The 23,663-nt window shown below is 40.0% G+C and overlaps 1 protein-coding gene across 3 annotated transcripts in view; it reads right to left on the minus strand.

Moving 5' to 3' along the window:
• Positions 1 to 23,663, minus strand: part of tnr (tenascin R (restrictin, janusin)) — a 195,969-nt gene that overhangs the window by 12,365 nt on the left and 159,941 nt on the right. For all 3 annotated transcript variants that reach the window (XM_084913140.1, XM_084913141.1, XM_084913139.1), the window contains 4 exons: positions 21,645 to 21,764; positions 19,826 to 19,969; positions 8,393 to 8,523; positions 1,640 to 1,772 (listed from right to left, as the gene is read on the minus strand). In XM_084913140.1, the coding sequence (XP_084769266.1) occupies positions 1,640 to 1,772; positions 8,393 to 8,523; positions 19,826 to 19,969; positions 21,645 to 21,764 (528 nt within the window). The remainder of the gene's footprint in view (positions 1 to 1,639; positions 1,773 to 8,392; positions 8,524 to 19,825; positions 19,970 to 21,644; positions 21,765 to 23,663) is intronic.

Genomic DNA, 23,663 nt, shown 5'->3' on the forward strand with positions numbered 1-23,663 from the left:
TTAAAATTTGCTTGCTGTTCCCCATTTTGACTTAAAAATATTCAGCTTGTCAAAATGTTGCTCTATTACAGTATTTAGAAGCTTGTTACTTTAGATATTATATCAAAGGCATGCTTTTAAACATCATTTATTAAGTATTTTTTGCCTTAAGAAAATGAGCTCCCCCCTGACTCTAACTTCCTCTAACAACTTGTGGCCATCATTTGGTTGAATTTGTTGAAAAATTGCAAAGGATGTGTCATGCAATGTAATTTGCTCTGCAACTATAGGTCAACAGTTGTTCTCAGGACTTTGGAGGCAACACAGAGAATAACCAGAAACAATTGTTAGGCATTGAAGTAAAATCGGAATTTGTCACTTTTACAAGCCTGGCAGTTTGTGCCAATGCTGGAGTCATCTGTGTAGGTTTACAGTTATCCAGTTAAAGGTAGTCTTGAGAGTTTGAAAAGAAGCCAACAGGACTCCAGTTAGAGTCATTCACACCTAGCTCCTATGCTGGGTAGTTAACAATTTGCTGTGTGAGCATGGTACGTTCCATCTGAAGAACACTGACCAGGCCCGCTCTATGAACGTGCTATAGCTTGTTTTTAAGTGCAAAAAACCAACCAATGGCTGTATTGCTGTAATGCTGGCTCTACCTTACTGAGGAGCAAAACGTTCCTGTTTTTCTTTACTTTTTCAACTTTACTGTTGGAATGCTCTCAGGTTAAGAGTGACGTCACTCCCAGCTCTGGCATCTGACTTCAGAGGCAAACAGGAGACAGGATTAACATCATCTACAAAAAAATCCAGTCTTTCTAGTAAAGTGCTTCTGGTCAAAAGGGAATATGACCAAAGTCTAGGGAAATCTAGGGCATGATTATCAGGGCATTAAGTTCACTTACAAAGTATTTCTGTGTCTTATATTTTGAGTCCAGTAAATTTGCTGTCAGTTTCAATCTATTCAGAAACTGCTGATGCAGCAGGTTGCAACAACATGAACTTGGTGTTTTGAAATTGGATGTGGCAAGAGAGCGGCTGGGTCTGACTGTGAGAGCACACACTCATTGGCTAACAACCTAGCATAGGCCTCAATTTCTTATTCAGTACAACCCAAAATGAGTACAGCTTAGTCATCAGGTAAGCGTTTACAGACGTTTAGTCAGAAAGCTGTTTTCTATAGCTCTGGATGTATTTCTGTCACCACAGGTGTCGCCACCTGGTGGCCAATAAAAAGAACAGGCATTTCTAAGTTGGCTTAACTTTTCAGACCATGGCGCGATGTCTATCCTTTTTAATTGTCAGTGATATGTTTGTATGCCACAGATGTTGTGATTTATTCCTGCTGCTTTATGATGCTTCCTGACGCATCAGACATGCTGTCACACAATAAAAATTAAAGCACATTATTCATACAGCCACCCCGCAGGTGCAGCCTAACAGTAATTCTCTCTCACTAAGCGATGGGGTAAGGATGGAAATTGTGCTGGACTTTGGGGAACCATTACTGTGCACGTCTGTTAGAGTAACTGTAATGCAAAATGCAGCAAAAAGTCTCAGGGGCCAAGAAAACTCTACACATTAGTATCGCTTTCCAAGCTTCAATTAAAGAATACAAATGCATTACGTGTGCGTGTGATTGAATGAGTGCATTCTGTACCTGTAGTAAAAGTGGTAGAGACTACAGCGCTGGTGTCTAGTCCCCTCGCAGCCTGGAGCTTGACGGTGTACTCTGTAGTCTCGGCCAGTCCCTCCAGTCGAATCCATGTGTCCTCTGCATCGAGAATCAGCTCCTAGTGCACACACAGGACCAAATTCACTCGCGTAACGCATACTGTGTGAGGGAGGCGATGTCCGATAAAGAAACTACATTCTGTAAAAGTAATAATTTAATGTGCATTCAGTACAAACCTCAGGGTAAAAATAAAAAATCAGTTAGAAACCCCTCAAGTCACTGATAAAACTGTGAAATTAAATTCTGAGACCTTCAGATATTCGTTTTTAACACATGACAGCTGGACTTCAGGCCCAGTGGCCCATGGAGCGATCGTGGCTCAAAGAGTTGGCAGTTCGTCTTGTAACCGGTAGGTTGCCGAACCTGAACTCGAACCCCGGCTCGGACAGTCTCGGTCGTTGTGTCCTTGGGCAAGACACTTCACCTGCCGCCTACTGGTGATGGCCAGAGGGGCCGATGGCGCGATATGGCAGCCTCGCTTCTGTCAGTCTGCCCCAGGGCAGCTGTGGCTACAACTGTAGCTTGCCTCCACCAGTGTGTGAATGTGAGAGTGAATGAATCGTGGAATTGTAAAGCGCTTTGAGGGCCCCGAAAAGCACTATATCAATGCAATCCATTGTATATTCTCATGCTAACAGAAACAAATGAGGAGTATAGCAAAGAAATTAAAACTGCACATTAGGTGAAACCTAAATATTGTGCGAGTTACGGTAACACTTCCTTTGTTTTCACAGGTGAAAGTGCAAGAGAACATGCAAAAATTTAAAGAGCAGAGGAAGTGAGAAACAAGAGATGCTAAGGGCGGGGTGGGTGGGGGAAATGAAAGACTTTTATCAGACAGCTGCGCTGAGAAGCTGCAAAGCAATCAGGAAACAAGAATTTCTATTTTAAGGCGTGACACCACAGTGCAGTCGCTTCCTTTGTCTTTGTCTTGAGGAGCCAAGACGTTTGACCGATTTGTGAGCGTACTTTCTGTGACACCAGTTTCTTACATGTGGCATGAATCCAATGGCATGAGGTTTGACCGATGAATACAAACTTGTGCGTCTACGTGTGTGTGTGTGTGTGTGTGTGTGTGTGTGTGCATGTCTGTTACAGTCTGGCCTGAGTACACATTAAATATAAACAAGAAAAAATGAAATATTCAGCCGGTTTGGCCGGGGAAAAAAAAATCACACATTCTGAAGCAATGTGTCCATGTGAATTATGCAGGGAAGCAGCTGGTAAACGGTGTCTCTCAGTCTCAGAGGATCTGTCATTGTCCCGCTGGGTTTTCAGGGTCAAGATAAGATTTTTATTGCAAGTGAGCAGCCCCGTCTTATCAAGGCTAATATATACCTACGTGCGCTTGCTATCGATTGTGTATGTGTAGCCGAATGGTTGGATGTTGTCCTTGTGTAAGATCTTTATCATTCCAGGCATGACCATTACTGATACATGTATTTACAAACTGTTCTGTTCATCAGATAAGAAATTAATCTCAAAGCTACTTTGTGTAAATTATAAGAGCCCATTATCTCGCTAAGAGGAGAAGCTGATTGAACAGCTTTAAGGCTCACCACTATGTGGTTAGATTACTGCTGAGGTAAGACCAAAGCGAGAACGAGCCACACCCTAAAGCAGAGACTGAAAGAGAAAAATCTTAAAAGCACTTCAGTCTGTTGCTGTTCCTTTTATGGGTTGAATGACTCGTGTTGTTCAATACCCTAAATTCATGATGCTATGAGCAATCGTTGTTTACGCAGCTCATAGCAGTGAACAAAGAATGAATAAATAAATCATCACATCTGAATAAATGATAAAAGACAGGGTTCACACAGGTGCTGAAATACTTGAGAATGCTTGAATTTTAATATGGTGTTTTCAAGGCTTTAAAAGAGCTTGGATTTTGAATAAAGCAACTGAAACTGAAACAAAGCAACTGAAACTTCGCTGCCATATCTGCCTAAATAGATTGCTTTTTAGATAAAGCAAATAAGCCCGAGGGAGGATAAGTGCTTTTGCCTTTTACAACAAACACAGACAACGCTCGAGTCTCACTTGCCACCTTAATCTCTTCGTGCGTGGCGTCAAGTGTGATCTGCCGTTGTTTTTGGATGCGCGTCCTGTGATGCAAAGTGAGCAGGAGATGACAACATGTCAGGATGTTGCCGTTTAACTTAGTGAGGGCTTAAAAATAACAACCGCAAATCGTGGTCAAAAAGAGGAGCAGATACTCAAAAGTCTGCAAAAAGAGCACGCAGCCTTTCACAGTAAGAGAGTTTGCGTTGAAAAAGATGAACCGCAAGTTTTTATTTCTTTCTTTTTATTATTCAGTTTGCTAAATTATACATTTCTCGAATCTGTATCCCATCTGGCAATGTTAACACAGCGCTCATCAGGCTCCTGAGGATGAAATGGACTGTGATGTTCAGCAGCAGAGAGTCAGTCTCCAGTGAAATTCCTAAAGCTTTTATTTTTTTTAGCTATAAACTCTTCACACTTCACTCACTCAGCTCTGGACTAATCTGATCTTTCTCACATTGCTAACTCGGTCAAGTCTCTGAACTCTTTCCAGTCATTAACATCTGGAAAAACACCCAGGACATTGTTGCCTGATGTCTGAAGAAACAGATGTACATATATAGCTTTTGTGTGTGTATATTGACCTATATTGATTCTTCCTCATATCACGTGGCATTACACCAGCAGTTGTACTATAAAACCCCAGAGAGGTATACCTGAAATCATGCATCTCCACATTCCTCCACACAACCGCTCCCAAAGTATGGAAATGCAATTTTTCAGCTTATTTACATAAATATGCACATATATCATTTATACCAGCTGTGTGGGGCTGGAAAAGCTTAATTTTGCACATTGAAATGTGTCTGAAATCATCTTCAAAAGATTATAGAAACCCTCAGTTTGCCTATAAAATGAAAACAAAATCTAAATCTGTTAGCTTATTTTTTTCTATTACACAATAAAAAATGCTACAAGGCATACTTTGTAAAAAAAAAAAAAAAAAAAAGTCAAAGTGACTTAAATAGCTAAATAGCTTTATTTTCCTCTCTGTCTCTGAAAGAGTGTATCAGTGCCCATTTATTTGGAGTTATAATGAAGTGTAAGAACAACCAAGATACAAAATGAGTGAAGTCACAGCTGGAAATTTTAAGCAGCTTATGTGTCGGTTTTTAAACATAGGACCATTTCTCCATCTCTCCTCTAGAACACTAAGAGGAGTGTTTAGCTTGTTCAGGTAGCAGCTTTTTGGTTTAGTGCTGACCATTGCTCACTTTTTGCAAAAGCATCGTCTGCAGCAGGTCATGCCATCTGTCGCTAATTAACATAAATACTTCAGCACCTTGATGGCACTTTATTATCATCATTATCATCATTATTATTATTAATAATAAACAAAATTAAACTATGGCCACTATGGATTTTTGAGATCACTGCTGAAATGCCCTCTTTCCACTTGACTACCTTCCAAGCGCTTAGAGTGTGTGGCATATATATATATGTGTAATCAACATTTAGGTAAGTAAATCTTAATTGCATATTTTTTTAAATCCAGTAAGAAGTTCACTTTCTTTTTATCCACCAGGATGAGCTGATCATATGAAACAGGATGGGCCCATGCGTTTTCTGTTGTTTACTCCAAATAGTTTACCTGCTATCTGAACGTCCCAGCAAAAATCGAGACTCATGCAGACAGCCAAAGTTTTTGTAATCTGTCCAAATGTCTAATTTCTGTGAGCTTACATGAACCGTAGCGTCAGATTCGCGTTCTGAGTGTCACCAACTTCAGCTTTAACCCACCTCCCTTAAGGTTTAATGTGTTGAGTGTTCAGCGATGATCTTCTGCAGTTTCCCCAATTTCCAATTCCCAGTTTGAACTTTAGGGTCACCTCGGCTATGTTTACATGCCTTAAATCAGGGATATCAAATATAAGGCTCGGGGGCCAGAAGTGGCCCACTGGACGGCTCTGGAAAATGTGAAGGAGTCATTTACTTTTAACTGTATTTTCATAAGTTTTACAGCTTTTCCTACTGATAAAGATTCCTGTTATTAATAGAAAAGTAATTAAGTAATAGACAAACAATTACATGAGACAAAGTTCCTGTTTTTCCACTATCTGTCTTCAAATGTATGTTTGTATGTATTTTTTTACAGTGTGTTCACAAAAAAAATACGATTTTCTCTGAATTAACAAAACCTATTTATTTTAATTATGGGACAGTCTGACAGACCTTTTTCCTGTAATTTTACACATTTATTATGTAGTTTCACTGGTTCGGCCCACAGTGTAAAATGACATCCCAGCCTTAAATGCTTCAAATTCTGCCATGTGATTGGCTTATTATATGCATTATAAAGTAGCCGAACTTGTGTAGCTAATAAAGTGGCTGCTGGGTGTACCCAGAGAGAGCAAAAGTAAATAATATAACAGTATATATTTAACGTGTACTACTATATTATTTACTTAAATTCGATTTAAATTCAGAAAATTCATGGAGTTATTAATGCAAATGAAAGCAAAGTGTTAAAACTAGTACATGAAATGTTGATTCTGTGTTTGAAAACAAACGATTACTGTGGGAAAAAGGACAGAAACACAGAGAACAGGGTCTGCAGAGAGATCCTTGATCTAAGAAAGATCTTTACTTGTGTAAAATCTCATAAAAGAGCTAATCTCAAGAGTCAGACTGCATTCTTAGTGCATGAGTGACACCCGATGGACAACCGCACAGCAGTGCCACACTTGCAAGGTCAATTTGCGTGTGTGTGTGTGTGTCTGTGTTTGTCTGAGAGAGCAAGGCCTGTGGTAGGTCATCATTACAGTACATCAGTATGGATCTTTGTGCTTGTTTTGACCACATGGCTCTCGCTAACGTGCTTTATTACCGTTACTGAGCCACATCAAAACATTTAATCAAAATAAACAACGTCTCTACCGAGGCACATTATAATCATATCTCTATTTGACAGGCAATTTCACTGTGTGAGTGTGTCTGTCCCTGAATGCGTGACCGCTCCCCAACAAGGGGCTTTACCTGATTGAAAGATAAAATTAGAACTTTAAAGGGATTATCATGAAGTTGTGATTCTGCATTAATATTCTGTCCTGATCACTGCTTAACTCGGTGTATTAATTTCACTAAATTTGCACTTTCCAAAAAGAGGCTTCAACACGTCTGACATGAATTATCATCTTTCCGATGCATTTGCTGTTGATTACACCTGAGCAATTAACATCCAATCATCCTCCACGGCATGTATATAACTCTTGAGGAGCATAATTCGGTTCTGTTGTTTGTTTATTTATTCATTTTTAATAACCTTACAAAAGAAACAGGGTTCATTGTTGGGGCAATGATGGCATGAGCTTTGGCCACAAATGCAGTTTAACTGGCTGATATTTCAATAGGAGCAGTGAATATAGTCACATCTTCATCTATGACATCAGTAAATATTGTCAGAATTTGTTGTTGACAGTTTACAATCGATGACAGCGATGCTCGTGCATTTATCATTATCTAGGACACGATACGAGACTGTGTCTGCAAGAACTGCCCGCTGACGAATACAACGAGAGGGAGATATTACCAGGCTGGATGCTTGACCCCTACGGGGAGGGGGTCCGATGGCTGTGCTGTGCTGTGATCTGTTTGATGAGAGTCTCTGCTGGCTGCTCTTCTCTGTCTGTGTGCTATCTGTTTCACTGTGGGCGTGTAGCTGCAGGCTACAGAGGACATCTATCAAAATGTATGTGTATGCGTGCATATGATTTTAAGTGTACACCAAGTTATAGTGTATGTTCCAATTAATGAGGTGTAGCTTGCAACGCATGCACACCTATATGAAATGAACACCAGACTCACACCTATGTCTTGGAAAACTGTGGCTGTGTATTCCGTGGTTGGATGAGATCTCAGATTTGATTGAATCCAAGCGATGCCACTATTCACTCCACTAATTCTTTAAATTTCAAATAGCTCTTTGCTGTTAAGCCTGTGTTCAAAAATCTGTTATACAAGTTACACAAACATTTTATTGTAATATTTCATTTCATTTCGAAACAAAAAGGAGGAACCACAGGGAAAAAAGGTCAAAATATACCACATTAGTATAAACACTAAAATAGAAAGTGCGTGAGAGTGGGAGTGCTGGGTGGATGTCTTCAGCTTTATTTGGTTTAAAAGATGATATTATTTAATGAGGGGAGAAAAAAAACAAGGAAAATAGGAAAATGAAAAAAGAAAATAAGATGAATACATACATTAGGAATACCAGCAAGTATAATGGACAATAAAGGAAGTTACTGGGGAAGGAACTGGGAAAATCTTTGTCCTGTGTGTGGATTCTGTGGATACTGGGAATAATACTCCTTCACGTGAAGCCTCTGGCTTTACTGTTGTAAGTAGTTCTCTTTTTTTGTTTCCAGACTAAAAACTCTCCAAACAAACAACATTTTAGTCAAATCAACAACTTATCATTTTTTCACATTCAGTTACCAACTGAAGCTGCAGCAGGTTCATGGTTCGACGTGGGGTTTACTTTGAATCAGTAAGTGGACCAGCTCCTATATCAGAATACAGGTTAATTATGCTATACAAAAAAAAGGAACCAGCACTACCAGTGGAGCTCAGGTTTAGGGGGTCGAGTTGAGGCGAGCGGGTTATGCCACTTACTTTACGGCTGCCGTCGGGTGTCTTGTAGGTGAGCATGTAGTTGTCTATTTCTGCAATGGGCGGCTGCCATGAAATGAGAGCACTGCGGTGATTCACTTCGCTGGCTGTCAGGTTCACGGGTGCATCCATGGCTATCAGAAACAGAGAAAACACATTACTTTGACACTCGTGAAGAAGGTTTGCAAGACATTTAGGTGACAGTGAAAAGACTTCTACTGGTGCTGATACTGCACATAATAATGCTGTTCTTAACCCTATAATGCCCTTTGTATCATATTTGAGTTTCTGAGACCTCTATCTCAGCAACATGATCAATACTTGCCATAATTTCAAAATATTACGGACAAAACTCTTTTTTTAAAATATAAAATTAACATTGTTGTTAACAAAAAGTTGCCAAAAATGCTCAATGTATCAAATGCGATACAAAAAATATATAATAAATACATAATACAAATATATCATACACAACATGATATAGCAAAAAAAATGTGGATTTTGTTATAAGGGTTAATAAACATCTCAGTTCCAAAAAATCATAGTTTTCTGGCTATTTTTTCACGGGTTGAGTCTTACAGAGTAAATACCCACTGAGATCTTGATTTATTACTCAAGACTGTTATTAAAATGTTCACTACCTTTATATTTTATTGGTCCAGTAGTGATATGGTACACTGGTGTCTAGTGCATTGTCCAAGTACCACCCCTGCAGTTTGAGGAACTTGAGCAAAGCTAAAAGATGCAGATGGGTACAAAAAATGACATCTCTGAAGCTCATCTCTTTGTTTGGATAAAACTACAGCCCCCGCTACCTGCTCAGGTTTTCTCTTAATGGACAGAACAAGCAGTAGACGAAGAAAAGTGGCAGTGATCCAGCCTTCCAATAAAACCTCAGAAGCTCAGATGAAAGAGTCTCGAGTGTTAAGATATAAATTGCATTCATGCCAGTACTGCTGAAGGCCATCTTGAAAGGGTTTAATTATTTAGATTTTTCTGCCACTTAACCACAAGTGCAGCGCTGCTAATCTCCATGAAGATTTAAAGGATGAGGCTGCCATTACCACATATCTCTTAGTGTTAACAAAATGAAGAGATCATGCACAGTAATTTGTTTTAGTCCATACGTCAGTATTTCATATGTTATTTCGAAAAAAATGTTACTCAGACAGGAGTCAACGGCTCATTTTGAGCTGCAGAGTAATATGCCAAATATTTACTGTGCTGCACTGATGTATGAAGGAATGTGTCATCCGCTTAATTTGTGTGACTCATTTAGTCTTTTTTTTTTTTCAAAAGAATGAAAGTCTATGATACAGCTTTTTAGTACTTTCACTACGAGACCATAAAAATTTTCTGTATATATACTCTAAGCATTTAAAAGATGCCAATTTTATTATAAAGGCCCCTATTGTGCTCTTCAGTCAGATTCTGTTGCTTTTGTAATTGTGAATTTGTATATCTATGGTGCGAGATGACATCATTAATTTATTCATCTTGGACAAAAAGGCTCATAGTGAACACACCATCCCCGACATCCAGCTTTTCAAATGTTCTTTTCACATTCATAACATATAACACACAAAATCTCTCTGTCTGTCCATCTGTGAACTCTGACACAGTCAGGAGACGAGCAGGCAAACTTGAGCCACAGCTACACCTTTTCCACATCACATATTATCATTGTAAATGACCATTAGCTTGCTTCAAAGCAACTTTTACAGATGGAAGCAGTGAGTCTGATAAATGCACAACTTGATGGCAGAATGTCTGTGAAGGTTCTCAGTCATCCAGGTCATCGTAGTCAAAGGAGCTTGCAAAGAAAAGCGTCTGGACTTCTTTAAGTTACTTGAAGACGTTTCACCTCTCATCCAAGAAGCTTCTTCAGTTCTAAGGTCAAATGGTGGTGAGTCCCAGATTTAAACCCAGTGGGAGTATCCCCCCCAAAGAGGGACAAAAGGACCCCCTGATGATCCTCTAATCGCCTGAGCCAAGGTGTGAAACTGGGTGTGGGTCCCAATCAGCCAGGGTTTCGGGTGAGCTCATTGTGAAACCTGGCCCCACCTTATCATGCGAATTCCTGAGGTCAGATGGCCCAGGATGTGAGTGGGCGTTAAGGCGTCTGGGGAGGGAACTCAAAACTGGATTATAGATGGCAGACAGGCAGAACCTCTGTGGGGGGACACTCCCACTAGGCTTAAATCTGGGACTTCCCACCATTTGACCTTAGAACTGAAGAAGCTTCTCGGATGAGAGGTGAAACGTCTTCAAGCAACTTAAAGAAGTCCAGACGCTTTTCTTTGCAAGCTCCTTTGACTTGATGGCAGAATGTTCAAGGTGTGCTCTTTCTTTAGTGGCTGTTAAATTCTATTGTATGTTTTATATCTGCCTACGGAGAATTGATCTGAATCACAGAATGACACAGTCCTGAGCTGCCTACAGACTGCAAACACGCTATGATAGCAGAACTCTAATTTCCTTTTTACCTTTCATAGTATCTGTGATATTGAACTCTTGGTACGATGACCAACGTATGTGTTATTCATTTGTTTTATGTAAATGTTGCAAAGATCTAAAAAATACTGAAACATAGTGTTTGATGTAATTTCTAAACTTCAAGCACAATCATTTTGCCTACCAATCACCTGCCAATGGGCTAAAATGAGCCATTTTTTATGGCTTATGCACCTACAGCATCATATAAAAATCCTTATAAGATCTCATTTATGGCCACAAAACCTGAATTATACATTGTATATTTCCGAAAGCACCTAACAATGGACTAAAACCACAGACTAAACAATACTGTAGCATCGACATGTCCAAGTGAGTCCAGTGTGTCCACTTTAATGCTTTATGACCAGTGATGATTTTGGCATCTTACAACTAAATTTATAGCCATAAGCTAATAGAATAAACAAAAAAATTCAAAGCACACCTCACCATCTCTACCTTCTAAGAAATTAACAACAGAAAATAAAAGAGGAGGTACTTGTACACTTTAAAGGTATTCCAGGAGGTGTGCACTCTAAAATCTCCACATCAGCACTCCTGATTCCCTTTAGGGCCGGCTAAAAAGAGCAGCGAGATATTTTTCCATGTTTAGTCGCTGTATATCACAGCCTCAAAAAGCATTCAAACCCTTGATCAGCAAGCCCACCCAAGTTTTACCGCACATTACATTACATCATCCAAGAATATTCTGGGTCCCTGCACAGTTTTAAACAAGGCCTGATTACAGTGCCTTTGTTGCTACTTTAACCACATCACAAGAAGACTCACCTCAGTTTCCAAACCTTACATCATCCTTTTTAAGCCAATATCTGATCTTCTGACATGTCGCGGAAGCACCGACATGCTCCAACCTTATTTTAGTGCATAATATAAAATAGATGACCCTCTATTTGGAAAATCGGTTTCTTGGAGTTACATCATGACTCTGGGGCACATCGTCAGACACTCACGCAACAGCGCTCAGTGTTAGGGAGGACTGAAACAAATGAAGTGCTGAGCTTTGTGCGCTCAGCAGTCCAATGTCACCTCTGTGAATAAGAAATAAAGATATCCTCTACATGGCCGTCTCTTCTTCCGATTCCCTCTGTCTGATTTCCTCGCTTTTGATAGCCGCCCCCCCCTTTTTTCTCTTCTATTCGTCCTCTGTAGGGAAACTAACATGAGTTTTTAGGACTCCAAGGATTAGAAGAGCTGGGGAGTTAACTCTGAGCTCAACATCAAGCCCCAAAACTGAACCCAGACTTCATAAAACTTTGCAAATACAAAGAAAATCCTCAGCACCAGCTTCCCCGCACACTTGTCAGTTAAATCCTTTTGTGTGTACACATGTGGAAAGATCAATGACAGCTCGGTAATTAACTGCGTGTACCTGAGCTGATAACCTCCTGAGACATGCAGGGTGCCTTCTCTCACAGAAGGTGATAGGCAGACTCACGCTGACGGGGGGATGTTTTAGGGTGAGAGGAGTGAGTCGTCCGCTTTAAGACAGAAGAGGCACTTTGCAGAAGTCCAGGGTGACGTGGCAACCTCCTCTCATTGCATTAAGTTTATTGATCTCCTCTGCATCTTATGTCTGCTTTTCCTCCTTGTCCCTTTGTCTGTTTTCTCCCACGTCCACATCAACCCGCGGCCTTCCACTTTCCTTATCTCCATTAGCGCTTATGTTTCACTCTTCTTCTCGTTTTCCCATCCTTTGCCCACCTCCTCTTGTCCTCCTTATCTGACAGGCTGTCACTCTCTTTCAGCGTGCTGCAGAAACAATGGAGTTTATCTATTCTTCTTTTCATTCCCCCGTTCTGATGAACACTGCGGCTGGAATATAGCTGCGTAGGGGACAGGTGAGAGTGGAGCTTCTGATTCATAGAAATATAACAACCATCATTTAGCTTGTCTTTATTCTCCCCTTTCTCTTCCGTCTCCAGCTAAATCTGTCCCCTTGTCTCTCTCTCTTTCAGGCTCTCCCTCCAATTAAACCTTTGCATGGAGTGCGGCCGAGCAGGTGTTTCACAGTTCCTGGCAGCTCTGGCGCTCTATCTTTGGATGACGAGGTTTGAACAATGGGATTGGGATGAATAGGTTTGGCTACATCTAATGACTCATTAACACACGTTGTAAACAATTCCAGAGGAGGAAAAAAAATAAGCACACACAGAGCGGCAGATGGGAAGGGCAGCATGGGCACCAGCAATTTGTTGCAATGAGACAAGAGGGAGGAAGTTACTCTTCTTTTTTTGAGTGGATATCGCATCCTTGTGCCAGTTTACGAGTGAGTGATAGTGTCTGGATGATGTATAGGCCATTCATTTGTGTTTATGAAGTCAAATGTAAGCAAATGCTACTTGGATAAAACTCACAGATGGAGCGATGATGGCCAAGACAACACTGTGTTATTATCTTTTAAAGTCCAACTGTCTACTCCGGTATACATACGTGCCCGGTCAGTCACTTTTTTCTCAGTTTCCTTTTGGAGAACAAAAACATTTGGAAATAAAATAAATGTGTATGTCATATCTTTTGTTTTCACAATTGCTCACACCCCAGTTTTGCCTTCGTATGCAAATCAGTCACACTGAGCCAGACAGCAACCTGCTGCACAACACAAGGACTAAACACCTTGAATAACTAATGTTAGCTTTTCTGCTCAAGTCTTTTTCTTATCTAACTATTAAACAAGAACACACGTGTGGCTTCTTTAAGGATATAAACTGAAACAAACACCTTATGGCAAAAGGTGCTCCATTAAAGTCAGTTTGCAGGATGTATTGCCAATTAGCTGGTCAGCTGGTGGAACTTGAAAAGTAAACAAACTTGCAAAATTCACTAGATGTGAGTATTTTGTGTCCTACTGTGGAGCAAAGACACTCGGAAAGTCTGCAGGCTGCTGTCAATCAAACACATCCATTCCCTCTAACCAGCTGAGATGAAAAGCAGCATTTCTGTCTGTTAACAAATCATTTATGATGCACGGACAATATTTAAACGACAAGAAAAGGATGTCTTGACGGCTTTAGTGCATATTATTAGATATTATACTAAAAACACAATATACAATATATACGATGTTCTATTTTCCCATAAAACATTTAACAGTGCAGGCTTTTGAGGAAGCAAGACGATAAAACTGTCAAAAATGCATCATTTGCCTGAAGAATAAAGATTACGGTTGTGTAATAGCGGCACTCGGTGAAGAACTACAGTATAAACCAGAGCTGCCTGCAGCAAGGATTACTGCTGCTTGAGAAACGTGCCAAGCTCTTCTCAGCTAGCGGGTTCAGACACATCTGAGAGAAAAGTCCCGGTGCTGCAACCTACAGGCTTATGCGGCCACCTTCAGCAAAATCCCTTATTTTCTAGCCTTTTAGCTTAAATATCTGCCTGTGGGGAGCCAAAACTGCCTCTTCTGACAACAAAAAACTTTCATCTGTGGTTAACAGGCTTGGGGAATCCAAAAAGTACTGTGCCACCACCCGAAAAAAATAAATAAATGATTAAATAAATATTAACTGTGGATGAGCCTCATCTCTTTTTCCACACTTCTGTCTGTGCTGTGCTCAGCAGGCATAGAAGAAAAGTGAAAACCTGACATCTAGAACTTTTACTGACCTTTTGGACATGTATATGTGTTTGTATCAGTTAGACAGGAACTGCAGCTTCTATTTGAACCTTTATGGATTCATTCTTAGTTTAAAAGAACTTGTTAACTTATTTAATTCCACGCTAATCTATATATCTATGAGTGCAACGTGAGAGTACCTTTACAAATTTAACAGTATGATCTTTTTGTGTAAAACATTTTAGTCAGCAGTATTTGTGCTCTAGACAAAACCTACTCACAGGCTTACTGCATAAAAAATACACAGAGCAGTAATTCTCAACCCTGTGATCAAGTAGACAGACACAAGAACAAAGTATTCAAAACAAAAGAAAAAAGCAGGAAAAAAAGATAACGGGAGTAGGCAGGGTGGCACAGCAATAGATCCAAAGCCGGAGTAGCTGACCAAAACAATCAAGGGTCTCATCTTTTCTCCCAGCTCATTCTCAACTTGACATTTTCGGCTGGAGTGCAACAGCGCGAGAATGCAAGCTGTGAGAGAGGAACAGAACCGCGCTTTAAGGTTTCAATTAGGAAGTTTAATTAACAACACTGGAAGAGCTCTTTGAAGATGAGGTTGACTGAGGCTCCCCCTGCTGAGACATGTCATCATCAGTCCTGGAAGGCAGAAGACTTAATTGTTGTGCGTTTGAGAGCTCACAGGGCCACACAGCACACAGCTGTGTGAATAGAGCCTACTGTATACAGTACGTGTGCACTGGGAGGCCGACACTGTCAAAAACTCAAATTGATTTTAGTCCCTTTGTGAATTCGGGCAAAACTCAAGAGAAAAAGCAGTGGATATATAAGTGGACAGAACAGAAATACAGTAGAAAAGAGAAGGAAGAAACCTATTTTCTCATCTACAAATTTAACAGAATTCAGCTTTGCTAATTTCTGTGGCTTTATGCTCTTTTAATGTAGGACAGAATAGATCAAATACATTTCTGAATGAATACACCGAGTCCTCTGCAAATGCCTTTTCCTCTTTTCTGTCTTCCCCACCTGAGAATATTTCCTCCAGATTGGCACAGCAAGAATACATTTAGTCTGTTCCACTCAGAGAAGGACACCAACAAAGGGAAGCACCCGACCGTTTTCTTAATCCAATAAGACAAGACATTCAAAACAAAACAAAATCCTTGTCCTCTTCGCTCACTCCGTGGCGTTGCCTGGATCACAGCAATTTCCCAGCTTCTATTATATGAGGGATTCTAACCGGGGCAGGAGCGCACGTTTCCATCCTTCTTGTTTTGTTTTCTCGAGAAGCAGAGGTACGTGATGCACAAGCAGAGCTCCTGTTTCAAAATTAGAAGCACCTTAAACTGCCAAGAACATTTGTTTATGTATGAGTTACTATATGCATACGCCGCATTGACATGGATGCAGGCACACCTAATTTTCCTGAGCCCACATATATGTTTTGAGGTGTCTGGAGCCTTGCTCTCATACATTGTCAGAGCTTGTTTCCATTTCCAGTAGTTCGTATCTGCTGCAGTGCAGGACAGGCATCTCTGGTGCTCATATCCCATAGGGGATGCGAACTCCTCTGCTGACTATTTTTTTATTTTTTTTCCCCTGGAAGAAAAATCTAAGTTTACAGAGTTGCAACTCAGCTAAACTAGAACAATTCCTTCACCCCTAACTTTCCTTTCAGTGGAGCAGGCGACAAACGTGAATTTACTGTGGGGGACAGGTGGAGGTGGAGCAGGGATGAGTTTAATCCTCATCACATAACGACTGTTTCACCACATCTACCGTCAGGCAGAATACAGACTCTCTGCAGCAGGTTTGAAAAAGAATCAAAGCTATTTAAATCAGTATCAGAATACATTATTAATCCCTGAGGAAATTATGTAATAAAGGTGTACATACACCTGACTGGCACTGTGAAACAATCCATCACAATATTAAGTATGCCTGAAATTCTTGCTGTTAGTCTTTTTATTCCAAACTTTGATGCATGCATGCAAAAAAACCTGTCATGATAGAAAATTTGGTAGCCCTTTACAAGAGTGGTACAAAGTGGGTAATACCATTGTAACAAATAGGTAACATCAGCATAAGTAAGTCAATAACTTTGGTTATTTGTCAGGATTTAGTGCGCAGAATATGAATAAGGCAAGAAAAACATACTGCAGTAAATACTGAATTATTTAAACATTACAGCTACTTATTGTTAAATCATATTTCTTAAGTTGGAGCAGATTTGTGTTTGCAATGAATGGGGGTGGGTGGGATATCAAAGCAGCAGATGGTGCAGATAAAGTTTAATGTTATAATCCTGATACAAAGGAGCAGATTTTAGGGTAAACATATCATGAGGGCTGTAAAAAGACAGAATTCCCTCTTTTCAATATTGTTTTTGTGTTGCTTGTTCACCCATCAGAGCTTCTGCAGCTAGTGTGACTTTGATACGCAGGTGAGTTTGCCAGCCAGCATTGCCTTCATCCAACAGCAGTGATCTTGGAGCCCTAAAAGGCAAGAATGCAGTGAGCTGTATAAACAACACTGATGACTTCTTGCACCTGTCAGCTGGTAGTTTCTCCCCCTCTTACTTTCCACTGTATTCGAGCTCTTAAATGTCTACAGAATTCCTTTCTTCATTGGCAGATTTCATGTCTCTGGTTTTAGTGCCATTAACATCAGGACTCATTGCTGACCAGTTCAAAACAGTCCAGTTTTTACTGTTGTTTTTCTTTTAGATAGTAAGCATTGGTTTTACATCTTAAGTTCATCAAGCAAAAGGCTCTGCTTGGTTTCAGTTAAAAGGTTAAAGCCACCGTTCTAATATTATGGTGCTAATGTTACACCCTTGAGCCACCAAAACAGCCATCACACTGACACGGGAGGACTGGGTCCTCGAGTGTCTGGCATCAGGCAGCAGTGAATTCTTTGGGTGCTGTGGGGTTCGAGGGTGGAGCCTCTGCTGACCAGAGCAATAGGGAGGTTCAATTCAAAGCTTTGGGTTCTTTCTCTTCTTCTTGTTGATGGTCCTCGCTATCCAACAGTGACAGTTCTTGTCCACAAAAGGCAGACTTTCTGAGAGGGCACCTTTGTTCCATGTGTGCACCGCACAGTGCATGGCAGGATCTATAGTCCAAGGATACTTCAACTGAACAGGCACCTGGCATTACCATGTCAACAGCGCAATCAACTTTTGCTCCTGAGGTGAGGGAAGAAATCTAAACTCTGCTGGAGAATAGGTTCCAATAGTTCCCACTCCAAAGACCCACAGCTACTATTTCATTATTTTGAAAGAGTCCTCTGAGCCATGAGATAACCATGTTAAATAAATACTTTCAGTTCAGAATGCTAACTACATGTCAGGGGGTTGGAGTCACCGTGCACAAGGAGCTGGTTAGATTTGAAAGAACCTTATTTTCATTGCAAGTCCTAATTTCATCGAAGCAGTCCTTTTGTGTACTGGATAACGGCATAAAAATATTGTGCTCTCTCATTCGGAGTCTTGCTTGTGGCTCAAGGCATCGTCGGCACCCATCATGACAGAGGGCTTCTGGCCCCTGAACTACCTCTATGAGCTATTGATTTGGGAGAATTGGCTCATCCAGCCAGCACTCACGCAGTCCTGCTGATAATAGATTTACAATCTCTGAGGTTCAAACCAAGAGAAATACCATCTTCCTCCCAGTTAGAAAGTTTCTTTCCAGAGTTGAAGTTGGACTCTGTAATTAATAATGCATGGTTATCCCAGTGTGGTCAGGCAGTCCACACTGCCTGACCACACTGCTTCTTTTGGAGAGACAAAGTTCCTTTCAACATGAACATGCAGGGCAGGGCTGTGCAAAAACAAATATGTGAATTTTGTTTGGCAGGACGAGGAAAGGTAGTATATCACTCCGTTAGAGCTGAGGCATTTTTACAGCCTCAATCCCACTGCAATTTTTATTTCTGCACCACGATGTAGATCGTGACAATACCCCCATATTCACATATATTCAGTGTTAGGATAAACTGCCCTTTGCCCCGCTCTCTCTTTCTCTCTGTCAGCCTATTTAAATATGGTGCTATAAGCTGCTATCCCTAAAGGCGCCTCATAAACTGAGAGTTCTAAACCACTGAATGGATTTCAGCTCCTTCCAGAGAAAGAATGCGGTGCACGGAGAACAGATACAGAAACGATTTGGCCACTGTGGATGTGTTCACCTCCTTTACTCACACAACTTGTTGCTACAGCTGCTGATTTAGGGCCAAGTCATCCTAATCTATCTGCCTGGGTATCACTGGTTGCAACTGAAAGGGGACTGGGTGTTATGCATATAACCAATGAGGGACGGAAACTAGATATAACACAAGTGAGGGACGGAAACTAGATATAACACAAGTCTGCTCCTTACTGCCTAAGGAGCCTGTGAAGTGCAGTGTAGATTGAGGAGATGAGACTGTGCAGCATCTTTAATACCCCTTAGGGAGGGCGAAGCCTCTTGTGCCAGCAACACTCTCATTGGCCTTGACAGGCACGTTGAAGTTAATTTTTCAGGTCTTGCAAGGATCCAATGCACATACTGATGTGGTATACCTTGTTTCTATCCCTCAGGGAACATTCGTTATGCAGTTGTAGTTTTTTTCTTATTATATATATATATATATATATATATATATATATATATATATATATATATATATATATATATATATTTTTTTTTTTTTTTTTTTTTTTTTTTACTTGATATTGATTGTCATATTTTCCTATAGTTTCATACAGCAGGTGCCAATAATAGTAATCACATTACTGTGTAACTATATTAATGCAGACAGAAATTAAACCAACTGACACTGTATTCTTTATCCTTTATGGGTTCGACATAACATAACATAACTGCTTCTTCTTTCATTAAGGCGTCAGTCTGTGACAGGCCTGAATTATATAAGACCCACCTTCTTGCCATCTAGTTACCAATTAATAGGAAAAACAGTGGCATGAGTATTTTGTTTTTGCCATTTTGCTCACTTATTAAATTGATATGCACTAGCAGTTTTCTCTGTTAACTATAATTAATTATATATATTTTTTGTAAGAAATAGTACTGCTGATTATTTTGAATTCTATTAATCCCCATTGAGGGGTGAATGATCCATTGCAACTTTTCAAGGGTAGTGCAGCAGCTGCCCTTGGTCATTAAAAAAGTATCAGAAAAATTAACAATTAACATAACGATAGTTTTTGCTATAAATAAAACCGTATGTGCCCAGGACACCCGCACAGACCCAGTAGGCTAAACTCAGGCCTGGAAGAACGCTCTGCAGACGGCAGTGCTAGCTGCTGAGTCAGCTGCCCACTGTACTAGCTGAATCGAACGGATACATACGGGTTTGGAGGTTGGTGATGACGGTGCCACTTGTAAGCGGTCCTTTGGTGCCGTAGAGGGCTACAGAGTACGTGGTGCTTGGCTTGAGGTTGGACAGCTGCAGTTCCTGCTTGTTGCCTTCCACGAGGAAAGTATCAGCCGTTACTAGAAAATGAAAAACAGAACACAGAAAACACATGAATGTTTACTACATTTAGACCATCCTAAAAAGATTGCAGAAAACATCAAAGTTTATAACTCCGCCTTGTGACACCTGGACTATTTTCTCTTCTACATTGTACATAGTAATATTTTAACTTGGAAATATTTCATTTTAATTTTTATTGCACTTTATATTTTTCTGTTCCTAACTGTGTGGCTCCATGGTGTAGTGATTTACACATTACACATTCAGTATTAAGAGAGCTCTTATTTACTTTAATATTATGAAACCATGTAAGACACTGTGCGCATGCTAAGAAAGATAATAATACAAAAACAATGCCACATTCAGAGGCTCACTGGCAGTATTTGTGGTTGTGGAGTATTAAATTAAGGTGGCAATGATGAAAGGTCATCTACACGATGTTCTGAAGCATCTTATAAATGCAGTTCTGGATATTTTGAACCTTTTTCAGTCTCTCCTTCATCCTTTTATATACAGAAACATCACAAGAGCACTGATGCATTTTAATTAATCTAAAACATTACAGTAGACAGGTATATATTATTCGTAGTCCATGTGATACCATTAATCTCTGATACCACGATGGCTTGGATTTTATTTTATGTGGGTGTTTCCATCAATAAAAACTATTTTGTCATGCAGGACAATGCACAATGAAATATTTAACTATTGACCCTGGTTTAGTATATTAACACTCAAGGGAATTTGTCCACAACTTACACTGCACTTCTCTAAACCCTGGTTGGGGCTGGTTTCCAAATATGTGTCCAGCATATAGATGCTGTCTCCATATCTGTGATGATCTGGCTGCAATCCAGTCAGTCAGAGTGTAATTTACACTCAGACTCTGACAGCTGAGTAATACAAATTTCTCTGGATAACTCCAGGCGTGGCCATGTGCAAATGAGAAAGATGCTTCCCATTACATTTTCCCCAGACAGTTTATAAAAATAACAACAGCATGAGATAACACTGGTTGAGTGTTGTATTGACCTATTAGTAAAACAATATCCAATTTCTTGGAAACCTTTTATACCTACACATATCAGCGCTCTAGTTGTGTGCATGTCAAGTGTCTTCAAGCCATATCTGTACCTACTGCTGCTTGGCAGTCATCCACTTGGTTCAGGGAGCAAATTATAGACTGGCTCTGAGGGGCCAAGCAATATGGCTATCTTTTACCTGTCTGGATATGGCTGTCAGATGCTGAAGAAATGGGCTGCATCAGAAATGCATGCTGCCTAGTAACTGCATTGTTTTTGCCAAGGCTAAGCAGTTTAACCAAGCGTAATGAACTGTTCTGAAAGCAAGACAAATGGATCTATATTGCCTCAAAGGACTCATCGCACTGATCTCACTTCTTAATGGGAAAACTGTGATGGTACCTGTCACATCTTCACATGCAACCGATGACTCTCATTGCACTGTATGCTGCCACTACTACAGTACTACTATATATATATGTGTGTGTGTGTGTGTGTGTATGTGTGTGACTCTGTGTGTGTAGATGGGCACTACAGTAATTTTGTCAACGTAAGGAAGTATAAGCTAATGTTTTCATGTGTTTTAATGTGAAGTAGTCACAGTGTTATCTAATTGGTGTCCTTTCACTGACTTTCCAACATCAAATCAAGCAAATGAATGCACACTCACCCTGGTTGTGTGTGAGAGTCACCACGTAGTTGTCAACATTGGACACGGGTGGATTCCACCTCAGCAGGGCTCCTTGAGGGGTGATGTTGAGGGCCGTCAACTCCGACGGCATATCCATCGCTATGTTTGCAATACAAGACAAGAATGAACACAACAGTTAAACAAAAGATAATATCAGGCTCTTTGAACGTCTTCCCCATCATTTATGAGATATTGTGTCAGTGCTACACAGATAAATTGACAGCTGTGGATCACAACCAAGAATGACAGCGGTCCGCTCATTGCAGACAAATACAACATGTTTGCTATACATTGTCGAAATGATCTTGTTTGTTTGTAACGTGTGCAAATCTATACAATTTTTTGTCAACTTGCTTAACAGTGATCTATAAATCATTTGAGGAAAAAATAGGCACCCAAGTCAAGAGGCGAGAGAAACAGAGAGCATAACACATAACAGAGAACTTAGCAAAGAACCCTTTTAAATTTTTAAATTGGCCTTTTTGTGTCTAGAAACCTGTTGTAAAAATACATAATTTGTTTCAAAAAAATCAGAAGAAAGTGGACAAGAGGATGACAAAAGAAGTGACATGCCCCCAAAAAAGATCTACAGCCAATCAGGAGTATTTGAAAGTCATGTCCTCAAGAAATAAGAAAGAAATCCAGCAAAAATCTGACCCTGGACCTGAGAGCTGTATCTAGCCCTTCAGCTGCTTCATCTACACTTCAAATGAGTCTTCAGTTAAGCCATTCTTACGGGAAATGTGGGGAAAAAGGCTGAGGAATGCCAGAATAGAAAAGGTCTTATGGAGCGATGAATCCAAATTTTTGTCATCATCAAAAGTCATCATCAATATGTATAAAAAAGGTCAGGATAGATGTACATCAGTGAGTATCTACAGTCATCTGTAAAACACGGTGAAGTCTCTGTCATTGTTTGGGGCTGCATTTTAGCAAGTGGTGTTGGATCTTATCAAAATTGATGTAATTATAAACGCAGAAAAGCATAATCAGATTTTGATCTACCATGCAGTACCATCCTAAAAGCATCTGATTGGCATTAATTTCATTTCTGAATGACAATGATCCCAAACACAAGGCCAATGCAGTAAAAGTATACCTTGTTTATACCTTGTTGTCAAAAGTGTATGGAACAAAATCAATCGTGGATTGACAGAGAATAGAATAAAAGGCAGCCAATGTTCAAAGAGGAGTTTTCAATGTCCTTCAAGAAGCCTGGAGAACTATTCCTGAAGTCTATTTAAAGAAGTGGAAAAAAAAGCTTGGCTAATATGTTTCCATAAACTCCCGATTTCCTAGTAGAAATTAAGGATCTTTTTTATATTACTGTGCATAGCTAAACCAGGAGACTGCTACACTACTTTTTGTATCACATAACAAAGTTCTTCATATAGCTTCATGTATCTCTTAGCTGCTGGCTGTCACTGGATTTCTCACCCAGTAAGCTCAGAGCAAATAAAAGAAAAAGGAAAATTGACTCTGTCAATCACCGCTTTTAATGGAAAATAACTTATCACTGAATTGTTCACAAATTAACAAGCTGTGTCATATTTCCCTTCATATGCAGAGAGCTTTGTATTTTGAACACTGTGTGAAATTCAATTGGAGACACACCTAAATTATTAATTAGACTGACAACAACGAGATATATATTCATATGAATTGCAGAGACAAGAAAACTTTGCAAGAATGCTGATTAATGGTGACTTCACCGTGATGCGAAAGTTTCATATTCTCTTAGGCCTCCTGTTTCGCACCCTCTCCCTAATTTTGTTCTCAGACTGCTGGACATGCCAAAATTGAGTTTGAATTTAATTATACCTTTAACCTCAGTGCTTCAACCCCAATTTCTCCTCAGGCATGTTATTTTGGCACAGCGGAGAGCGTGGCAGGAGAACACAGAACACTGCGAGTGATCCCAATCTCTGCCCAGATGAGGTAATTAATGTTGCCCTGCCCTCATCAGAATAATAAAAAAAAGAATTGTGCTCTTTCTCA

The sequence above is a fragment of the Perissodus microlepis genome, chromosome 18, assembly GCF_051167445.1.
Source record: "Perissodus microlepis isolate ML-2025 ecotype Zambia chromosome 18, ASM5116744v1, whole genome shotgun sequence".
NCBI classification, from domain to species: domain Eukaryota; kingdom Metazoa; phylum Chordata; class Actinopteri; order Cichliformes; family Cichlidae; genus Perissodus; species Perissodus microlepis.